The 11,495-nt window shown below is 39.3% G+C and overlaps 2 protein-coding genes across 2 annotated transcripts in view; both read right to left on the bottom strand.

Annotated features, from left to right (window-relative positions):
- her13 (hairy-related 13) overlaps positions 1-447 on the bottom strand; it is a gene marked incomplete in the record, with an annotated part of 6,275 nt that extends 5,828 nt beyond the window's left edge. Inside the window, 1 exon segment of the mRNA XM_014015002.1 lies at positions 353-447.
- A 6,814-nt stretch (positions 448-7,261) lies between these two features.
- On the bottom strand, positions 7,262-9,593 carry her8.2 (hairy-related 8.2; the record flags this gene model as incomplete). The annotated part of the gene is given in 4 exon segments (XM_014015003.1): positions 7,262-7,946; positions 8,958-9,036; positions 9,115-9,210; positions 9,286-9,593. Coding segments are annotated over 4 exon segments (558 nt in total). The 3' UTR covers positions 7,262-7,608.
- Between the last annotated feature and the right edge of the window lie 1,902 nt (positions 9,594-11,495).

Here is an 11,495-nt window from a genome sequence, read left to right as displayed (position 1 = left end):
CACACACACACACACACACACACACACACACACACACACACACACACACACACACACACACACACACACACACACACGGAGCGAGAGAACACACACCTTATACACACTGAGCGCGCGCTGACTCATTTCCCCATCAAACTCCGCAACTGCGTCTCTGCGCGTGCACAGAGGGTCCCCCCATCCCTCCATCACCTTCCGGTCCGCTTTCTGGATCCCGCAGCGGGACTCGTCCTCCTCCAAGCAGAGTCCGGCGTCTCTGGGCCGAACAGAGGGGGCCATGTTGCTGCGTCCTGGGGCTTCTCCGGGAGGGGCAGCTGGCGAACGGAACCGGTCCCGGACCGTAAGGAAAAARAAAAAAAAAAAAAAACAATAATCTGCCGACTGTGTTTACTGTGTAATCCCAGGGAGAGTGGTGCTGGCGCTCAGAGGCAGTTGTTGGTATTTATAGCGGCTCATTAACATGTGAATGGGGGCTGAGCGGCTCGCGCTGGGGGCCAACAGAGCGCACAGGGGCCCGAGCCAATGAGAGCCAGGCTCCTTTGTCTGTGGTCAGGAGCTGGACCTGCTTTTACCACAATGTGTTGGTTTCTGGGCTCGACTGCACGGATTTTCTCTTCCCTCCAAACATTCAGCTGCAGGAGAAAAAAAACATCAGATAATGGAGACACAGTAAATGCATAAACCCACAGCGACAGTGGGATTTAGTGACCCAGACTCCTCTTTTGGAACTGTAACACAAAAGCAGAGTTTTATTTTTATGATTTTTTTTTATCTCAGAATGTTTAACTTTTCATCTTTTTGATTTTAATCCAAACTAAATCTTTTTATTCCCACAATTGTTACATTTTTCACACAGTTTCTACACAAGAACAGTGGTATTTTTGTGTTCTGATGTGTATCACTGCTATAAAACAGACTCATTATTTCCATTACATCTGAACTTGGAATTTTCTCATTAAAACCTGATCTGAAGGATTGTTTAAAGGCACTCTTTGCAAACTATAAATAGAACAAAACATGTTTCCCCTGGAATATATGAAGTGTTGTAATTTGAAATGATTTATTCTGGTACGTTTTCAGATGTATTGTTGTTTTCAAATGCTCAAAGTGAAACGAGTCGTGATTGACCTACAGATCAGTCTGTAAACACGAGGCAGAACTGGACAAATGTAGAAGCTCACAAAAGATGTTAAGGTGGAACTATAAGAATGCATCTGGTGCTGAAAAATAAACCCAAGGCAACGTAACCATTGTCAAACCCAAGGCCCGTGGGCCAAATCTGGCCCTCGTTAACATATTATCTGGCCCTGAAGGTAATACTTTAACAGTTTTATAGTTTTTCTTATAGTCTCTGTATTTGGTGCATTCTTCTTGACAGATAACTTCCAAGTCAAGTCAAATAATTAAACTTTTTTGTGTTTGTTTTTATACCTGATTTGCTGGACTGCGATGAAATATATTTTAGATATGATAAATTAATGAATAAACTTTTTTCAGTCTTTACCTTGTATTCTTGGTATTGACAGGAATTTAAAGATCGTTTATTTTCTATTTTCTGTTTTAATTCTGTCTTGTTTTAGGTGTTTTTTGACTTGTGGAAAGGTTAAAATAGCTTAAATAAAGCTCAGAACTCAAAAATCATTGTCAGAGATTATAAGGCACATGAATGCTAACAATGCATTTTTAAATGTAATCTTTTTGTTATTATTAGGTTATGGTCAAATTGATACATTAAACAGATTGGAAAAAGTCATTTGTTTGTATTTAAGATTAATTTATTATATTAAATTTCTTCTACAAATATTGACAGAAATTGACTGTTGACTTGGACCAAGTTTTGATTTTTGGCCCCTGAGTTTGACCCCCCTGCATATAGACATCATCATTGTTAGCCTGTTTTCAGTCACTTCATTTTTTCAGTGAGCTAAACACCCAGTGTTTGCATCTGGTAACAATTTTTGCTTATTTTTATTTTATTTTTTGGTTTTGTTTTGTTTAAGGATTCATTAACTACCAAAATAAGACAATTTGTACACATTTGCTTTCTTTATGATTTTCTTGAACTGTCTTCACATCACAGTAAGTGTTTGTTATTACTCTTAATTAAAATTCTGCAGATGCACAAAATAAAAACAACAAAAAAATTAAATTCAGACACTCGTCACAACTTATTAAGAAGTATTAAAACAACTTATTCTGAACAGCAGCCGACTGCAGCTAATTTCTGCTCTGGCTTTCTGTCTGCCAGGAAGTGATCAACAAAGATGTGAGGTTACCAGGTGACACTAATGAGCCACTGGCACTAGCTTTAATATTAATTTGATTTTTACACTTCTTATTAAAACATCAGCATTTTTTTCTGCTTTTGTTACTAAAATAATCTACAAATTTCTGTTGGGCTTCAAAGATGAAAGTTGAATTATTTTTTACTCTGATTTTCATACAAATATGTAGTAGGATTAAATGAAAACTGTGAATTATTGTTTTTTTTGTTTTTGTTTTTACTGGACTGTTGCTGTAATGAAGCATCTGTATTCAGTCTAATCCCGCCTCCCACCCCGCCCGACCACCTCAGTGTTTGTGCAGACTGCAGTGTCCGAGCCTCGGCAGATCGAGCCGGCTGTTGGGCGGATGTAACTCGACGCCTTCAGTTGGCAGCTGCTCCTCGCTGCCCCTCGGCCCAAACTGAATCAGCCGAGGGAATTAAGGGCCCTTCTCCAAAGAAAGAGACAGGTGTTGGGCTGCGCCTCGTTTGTTCTCTCCGTTGTTTGGTGACTTGTTGTGTGCAGCAGCGTTCTCACTGCCCCCGCTGCGTGAGAGATGCTTCTCTTCCTACAGTCATGTCTTCTAAGGAAACATGACAAATATGAGCTTTTGTCGTGGTTGTTTTTTAAAAAACATGTGATGTGCGCCTTTGCGCATGGATCGTCCTTTTACGCACAGTCTATTTGTTTTTGTCTATTGAGAGCCCTCAACCCTCTGCCCTCCTTATTATACACGTTCTGTACACAGTATTATCATGCTAATCATCCGCACAATAAAGTAGATCTGTCTGCTGGGAGAAGTCCCGGCGAGCATCTCTGCAAAGCCTTCAGGTAAAACTGCTTTTACGCGCGGTGAGACGTGGTGCGCAGTAAACCCAAACCTCCCCAAACCAAGGAAGCGCCGCAGACCTTTGAAGTGGAGGTTTTTTTTTGTTTTGTTTTTTTTGGCACCTCGCCACCCTCACATTGCTGCCCTGGACAGCGCAGAGAGCAGCTGTCTCTCGGCTCGCCTTTGTTGGAGAGCTCCGCTCAGGGAGCAGGCATCCCCCTCTCTCTGTCCTTCTGTCTCCAAACCCGCCGCCTGGCTCCATGCGGGGGCCCAGCCAGAACGGAAACAAGAGCGGGAAGCCAAAAATGAATAATTTAGACCAGTGGTTCCCAAACTTTTTATCTTCTGACCCACAAAATATCCATGGCAAAAACTTGTGACCCCAAATATTACTGGTCTGAGTACACAAACGTCGTTAATAACCCTAAAAACACAGGCTTTTTGACAATCTAATCAGCTTGTACACAAATATAAATACTTATTTTTACTTATTTTGTGTTTTTGTAATAATTATAGGGGAAACTATTACATCAGCAATTATTTTATTATCCTTTAAATTGATTTCTGGAGATTATCCAAGGTGCTTCATGACCCATAATTGGGTCCCAAGTCCAACTTTGGGAACCAAAGTGCAGTGGTTCCAAACTTTTCAGCCTTTGACCCACAAAATAACAGTAGCAGAGACCTGTGGCCCCAACTATTTTTGGATGATAAACATTTGTATCAGGTCAACTAAACATGGGCATTGTAACAATATTTTTATACACATTTATCCATTATAAATACATACCTCACTCCTTTGTAACAACTAAGGCAAAAATGTAATTCATTCAGAAAATCTTTTCAGGACCCCACCTTGATGTTTCGGGACCCCACTTTGGGTCCCGACCCCAACTTTGGGAAACACTGATTTAGACCGTAGTCTAAATGTAAACAACTCACATGTGGTCCACAAACCTAATGAAAAACACTTGTGATCTAGCGATTGTAAAACTTAGCACAAAATGTAAGAACATTTGTGTTCCGTAGATTATTTATTGTAACAATGATTCTTGGTAATAACTTGTAGCTCTAACAGCACCTGGTGTTGTACCAGAAGTTCAAAACAAGTGCAAAATAAGCTGTTTGGCAGAGACGATTTGGCAAATTTTTCATTTACAACAACCCGCTCATCCCACAAATGCATGTTCCTTACAAATGTGGCACCATTTCAAAGGGAAATCAACAGGCTTTTAAAGCATTGTAACAATAAGGAAATAATCTACCAAACGCAAATTGTCTTACTTTTTGTTCGAAATATTTAAACATTTCTTTTAAACAAGAGCTAAGGTTGCACATTGCACATCGACAAGTAAATATTTATTTCAATCTGTGGTAAAATGTATGGAAAACCAAGCTGAACGATCAATTTTAAATTTAAGTGCATATCATAAGATTTTCTCAAGACCCCCAGTGGGTGTTTGTTGACCCACAGTGGGGTCCTGACCACATTTAACTTTGCACCCACTTAAAAGGTCACTGAGGTCAGGTGAGCCAATCTTTAAAACTTGCCTAAAATAACAATATCATCCTCAAATCAGTCTGTGCATGTTTTTGTGTGTTTTCATAGTCTTTATTATTTATTGTTTGCCACAATATCTTTTTGATCAACATTGTGTTTTGATGATTTACAAGCAAATCTGACTTCCTTTCATCATGTTTATTGAAAGTTTGAACCCTGGGTGCAGAAACAAAAACTCGATTAACTATAGCTAAAAAAGACTTTAATAGCAAAATTAACAAGTTGACAACAAAACTCCCAGGGGAAATGTTTCAGGAACACAAAACGACGGGATGCAAACATGACAGCCGGAGGAAGCACAATGGACAGGCGGGGAACAAGAGAAAAGACCCAGAAAATGAAAGGATAATGAGAAGACAGTGAGAAACACCTGGGGAGAGAAGTGAGGATCAGGTGAATGTGAGCTGGTGCAGAGGCAAAATGAGAAAAACACAGGGATCAAAGAACACAGGGAACATCAAATGAAAAGAATGGTAAAAAAAGAAACCCAAGGGACTAAAAGACTAAACAAAATACAAGATCCTGAGACGTTCTTCTTTTTTATTCATACTTTTTTCCTCCCTTTAAGTTCCTTCCTACTTCATCGTTTCATTTTACTTAATTGATTTGTCTTTCTTCATTTGTTCCTTCCTAATATGTTCAGATTCATACATAAATATTGCAACAGTTATTTAATTGGGTGTGATTAACTGTGTTTAAATCATCTCTGGAACCAGGTTAGTAGGCAGGATCTCTGTCCTCCTGGGGTTAATTCACACATTTTGTTTTACAGAACTTTCATTATTTAACTTGATTTGTCTCTACAACTTCAGTTGATTGTGGAGTGCCTCAAAGATGTCTTGAGTCCAGCTTTTTTACATTGTTTTCTTTGGGTCATATTGTCCACAAATACAAGAATTTGGTTCTCTGTTACGCAGACGATACGTGGATTTATATGCCCTTGATTTCTATAGACTCTAAATGTTCAATCCTAAATTGTACAGAAAAAAATGAAATACTGGATGACTAATATTTTTCAGATACATGACAGTAAGTCTGAGATAGTTGTCTTTAAGTCTGATTTATAGTTAATGAGAAGGCCCATTTTCATGTCAGCCACGTGTGTGAGGAAAATTGTGCAGTTTGTCACTCTTACCCCCTGCTGAGACCCCATATTAAATTGCTTCAGTCAGAGTTGTCACAGCACTATATGAAGTGAGCGTTGTGTAATTGGTCAGAATTCTGTGGGTGCATACAGCATGTGTTTGTGTAAAGTGGCTGTAATGAGTTGAACTCTGAAAGCATCATCTGCAGACAGGCTGTGACAAACATTAATGTGTTCCAGTAAAACAAATAAAAGTTAAATAGAAAAATAGTAAAAAAAACAGTCATCATGGAAGGAGAATGGACAATTCTGTGTTTTCAGGTGAACACAAGTTCTCCATGCTGTGATGACCGGGAGTGAGTGCACCTCAGCCGGCCATCATAATACCTATAATACCACACCAAAGTCTAGCCTTCTGGTACTTTCGTGTTCTCTTTCCCCTCAGTTAACAACAGAAATGACAAATCTTTTCCCTCTAACTCCTCCATCAACTAAAAATAAACATCCACTCTGACAACCAGATTCTGATTACACTTGACGTGTTCTGTAATTGGACAGTTTTTGAATAGTCAATGAAAAAAAGACAGCCTTAAATTACAACATCTCAGCATTAAGTGAAAACTTACGACCTCACTTTGAACCCTTAAGAATTAATTTTTAAGCAGGATTTCAGATAATGGTTGTGCCTTGCATGGCTGTGGGCTCCTGTTCTCGAAATGAAATTTCCCTTCATGGGATCAATAAAGTTTAATTCTTTCATTCATTCATTCATTATGAACTTAAAATGTAAATATGTGGTAAAAGTTTTTTTTACATCTCAAGAAATAGTTCTAAACTTAAATCCATCCTCTCTGTTAACAGCCAGACTCCTAACTGATACCAGGACTAGAACTTATTTCCTGCTTCCTGTTAAATACAAAGAATTCTGCTTGTTTTTAAAGTTTTATGTGATTGGACACCTCTTCTCTGTCCTTCTTTTAATCCCAGATCTTTTTGTACACATCTTAATGTTCTAGATTTATCAGTAATATAAAATGTGTCTTGGCTGAAGTGGCCCCAAACCTTTGCACCAGTTTTCCATTTATAATAAAATGTCTTCTCTGTTCTGAGGTTTTAAGAAAAGGTATTATTAGAGCTACATTTACAACTGATAAACATGTGGAAGTCATGATTTGTTAGTTTTCCAGCACTTTAGTCACCTTTGCTTGTTTTCAGTACTTTATTTTAAGCTGATTTGATGACTTTGATTAAAAGTGTAAATCCACATGTTGGATATTTGCTTGGTGACATGATGGAAGTTTAGATGTACCTCAACTGTTGTTAAATGTCACACACTAGGAGCAGCTTTATGTCCTAATCTTTCTATATGAAAATAAACAAACCCAGATTTACTTTAGACTTAAGTGAAACTTCTCAAATAACATGAGAAACTTGTGATGTTTTGCATGAAAATAAAAATACTTTTCATCAATAATTTTACACGTGATTGCAAAAAAAAGGACAAAACACAACTGATAAAACAATAATTTGTGTAATAAACTTTATTAATATTAATGTTTAGGTTAAATATTAGGCAAAGAAGGAAGACAGAAATCTATGCAACACCAAGCAGGCCGCTGAAGAAGCAAAGTCACGTCTTACATTCTGAAATAAATAAAGTTGTTAATACAATAAATAGGTAAAAGATTAATAAGAGCCTTCTAAAAGCAGGCTACAAGAAGGTGACTTCCTAAGAGAAGTACAGAGAAAAGGTTTGTGTAGAATCATTAGAGCACAACTACAGTAAGAATCACTGGAACGTCTCCTGAGCAGCATATCTATAAGATACATAACAGAGGGTCTAACAAAAGGGACAGCAAGATCCAGGGGTCTACCAGGGTCTCCACATCTCCAGCACCCCCAGGTGGGGGTGGGAGCTGTGGAGTCTCTCCTGCAGCCCAGCCTTGTGGCAGGTGGCTCCCTCCCTCTGGTGCTTCCTCCCACCCAGGTGGGGTGTGCCCAGGGTGCCTTGGCCAGATGAGAGGGGGGTGTCCTGGTGGGTGAGCTCATCGCTGGACCTGGGCAGGGACTTCAGGAGGTGGTTGAGCAGACGGGAGCTCAGGGTTTTGTCCATCCAGTCGCAGGTCAGGAGCATGTTGTGGACCTCGTGCATGCACTGGATGTACCCGGTGCTGTACCTCTGCTGCGCCTCCAGGCCTGCACCTGGATCTGGATCAGATGGAGAGGAGGTCTGAGTCTCAGTAGTTGCAACAAAACCTATATTTGTGCTTTTTTTTTGTGAGAATGTTTTCTGTTTTTCATTTTCTAAATCTGTTCTTCACACATCAAAACATTGAGCTCATTCAGGAGATTACTGCTGTGACTTATGTTTTAAATATTTAACTTCATTTACAAATATTTTCCAAATGAAAATAATTTGAGATTTTTTAAATTCCTTTAAAAATATTATTGTTCTCTCCCTGTGTTTTTATCTTCTTATGCAACTTTTAGCTTTAAGCTAACCTTTTGTTATTATGAGCTTTTCGCCACAATTTTGATGCTTTTAGCTTTTAGTTAGCTTTTTGGTACATTTAGCTACCCCTTAGCTACTTTAGCATTTAGCTAGCCTAGTGGTACTTTTAGCTACCCATTGCTACTTTAGCTTTTAGCTAGATTTTGCCAGTTCCAGCTTTAAGCCAAACTTTTGCTACTTTCAGATTTTATCCAGTTTTTTGATACTTTTAGCAGTTAGCCTTTTGCCACATTTAAACTTTTAACTAACCCTTTACTGCTTTTAGGTTTTGTCTAGTGTTTTTCAGCTTTTGACATTTAGCCAACATTATGCTTCTTTTAACTTTTAGCTGTTATTCTGCTTCTTTTAGATTGAAACTCCAGCTTCTTCAGCTCATTTCAGCAGTCGTTCAGCTCTCAGCATTAACACCATGTTATGCAATTTCTCTAGTTTAGAAGTTTTTTTCTGTGTTTTATTCCTTAAAACAAAATGATAAGATTTGTGAAAAAGAAAAGATTTCTCTCAGCCCATCATGTGAATGCAACTCAACTGTTGTTTTGATTTTAGCAGCAGCAAACATCAGATGTGCTGATGCTGCCCCCTGGTGTCTGATGTGGACAATTCAACATTTTTATTCTCCTTTTCTAAAACAGGAGTCATAAAATGTTCATCTGCTGCTTAAATTAACTCCAAACCTGAGCAGAACAAACCCAGACTCCGTTTCTTACCTTTCAGTTTATGGTTCTGGATGTTCTGCAGATGTTTCACTGTCATCTCCAGAATATCTGCCTTCTCCAGTTTGGATTGCTGTGAAGAAAGGAGGATCCTTACAGATAACTGGTCTCAGCCCGCAGAGGAGGTCAGAACATGTGCTGCTGTACTCACATCCAGTCTGAAGGCTCCAATCACCGTTTCCTTCAGCTGATCCAAACAGTTGTTGATCCTCTCCCGTCGTTTCCTCTCAATAAGCGGCTTCCTCAGCTGGAAACCAAACAAAAAGATGTGAAACACACACGCTCCCTGCTCTACCATCCATCTGAATCTACAGTGAAATACCTTCCTCTCTTCTTTAGCAGTGGGCTGGGATGCAGAGGCGGTCATGTCTGCGGCGCTTCTGGGGCTCCTGCTCCCTCCGAACTTCAGCGTGTCTCTAGGGCCCTCCGCGCGCCGAGACCCTCTTATTTATAGGGCCACGATTAGCATGTGAAAGCTCGAGCTCTTTGCCGGCAGGATTTTCCCACACACGGGGTCCCATCAGTCAGGATTGACGGGTCACTGGCTCCATTCAGTGGACCCGGGGACACCCAGGGCTCTCACAGGCGACAGATGTCCAGCCTGAAACCGTGCACTGCTCCCCCCTCCACCTCCAGACAGACAGGAAAAGGAGGGAGATAAACAGAGAAAAAAACAGTCCCCCTCCCTTTTCTTTTTGTAGTTCTGAACAAAAATGGGTAATAACTATGTTGTACCCCGGGGACCCCCGCAGCTCATTCACTGAGAGCAACAGAACTCTACTTGAAGAAAACCTGAGTCAAACACAGACATGACAAAACACACAATCAGTTAACGTTTTTATTATGGTAGCAAAGCACATTTATACCTATTAAATCATATTTTTTATTTACTGTATATTTATAAAAAGAACACATAGTGCCCATAATTGCAAAATTATACAAATTTCTGTGTTTGCTCATCACTTCTTGATGCACATCCAATGATTATTTCCTGAGAGTTTCATTAAAATCAGTTTTGTGGTCATGAACGATGTGTTGGTTTACTTAAAGGGCCTGTGACATCAAATTTTTGTAATAAACATGAATGCAGTTTTGGAAAGATAACATTGATAACATATTGCAAAACAAATTTCATGCCACTGAGATGAAGAGTTGTTGAGATATTTGCAGTGGAAGAAACAGGAAGTGATGTCAAAGGGGAATGTCTGAACGTGAACCATTGTTACAACACAGACTGTAGAGAAGAATCTGATGTTTCTTTAGATTAATTTGAGTCGCTATCAAAGAGGGACGAAGAAGAGTTAAAGTTTAAATTATTTGTTTAATAAACAAAAACCAGAGTTTATTTTATTAATGAGTTCCCCTTTGATGTCACTTCCTGTTTCACTTTGGCTGAGCCAAATTCAAAAGAAAATAAGACAGTTTTGTGACAAAATGGGTAAAAAAAACTCTACTATGCCAATTTTCTTAAGTATAAAGATGTTTTCTTTGACTTTTTGTATTTGAAGGATAGGCATGTCACAGGCACTTTAAACAAATGATGTCAACTAGTTCCACTCAACTTAATTAAGTAAATGTAAGGTAACTTTTTTTCACATTTACTTTAAAAGTATTTACATTTACTAATTTCAGTTGAGTGGAACCAGTTGAAATAATTTGTTAAAGTAAACCAACATACAGTATCTGTTTTTTGAGTGTATTTTGCTAACGGACAAACAGTTAATGCCAAGTTTTAAGCAATGAATAGTGCATTAAGTAWGTGTTGTTAATGACTCTCAGCTACTACCTCACCAAATCTTACCACAATATTAGTGAAACTGACCAAATTACAGCAGTTTTTTTGTGTGTGTTTTCTGAGGATGGCTGGTTGTGGCAACACTCTTGAATTAGATTGGTTTCAAAAGTTGATCAGCTGAAGAGGTACATCCAAGAGTTCCTGAAAGTTTCATTCAAACTTGTCCAGTGGTTCATGAGATATTTTACTAACAGACACACAGATAGTCTGGTAGCGATCAGAGCATGTGTCGGCTTCGGTTACATTTGTTAATTTTGAAGCTCAGTTGAGAGTCATCTCAAATCAAATTGACTCAATAAATTAATCAGTTATAGACATACACCCAGTGTTTATTTTCTGAGAGCTTCATCATAAGTTGTTTGTGAAAATTAAAAAAAATAAATAAATAAAATAAAACACTGTGGCCCATCAGCAGTGGGAGGAAAAACAGCAGCAGGAAGTTCAGCTGCACTCTCACACAGCAGCCTTGTTTGATCACATTCCCTGTTTTTTTTTTTCATGTTAGATCTTTGTTACTAACAGATGTCAGACTGACCAGATGTCCTCTCCCACCCCCTCACCCCCACCTCAACGCTGGTGGGGTGGGAGGGTGGGGGCGTTCCAGAGCCACGCGACTGCCAGGCGAATGCCGGGTCGTGGGAAACGAGGGCAAACAAAAGCAGCTATTCATGCATGGAGAGAGTAATAACCTTCAGAGAGGGTCAGCGCTCTGCCTGGGGGGAGGGGGGGGGGGGGGG

This window comes from Austrofundulus limnaeus, unplaced genomic scaffold (assembly GCF_001266775.1).
Source record: "Austrofundulus limnaeus strain Quisiro unplaced genomic scaffold, Austrofundulus_limnaeus-1.0 Scaffold121, whole genome shotgun sequence".
Lineage (NCBI taxonomy): Eukaryota > Metazoa > Chordata > Actinopteri > Cyprinodontiformes > Rivulidae > Austrofundulus > Austrofundulus limnaeus.
Note: the sequence above shows the minus strand (reverse complement) of the source record. Positions and strands in the feature narration are given on the sequence as shown.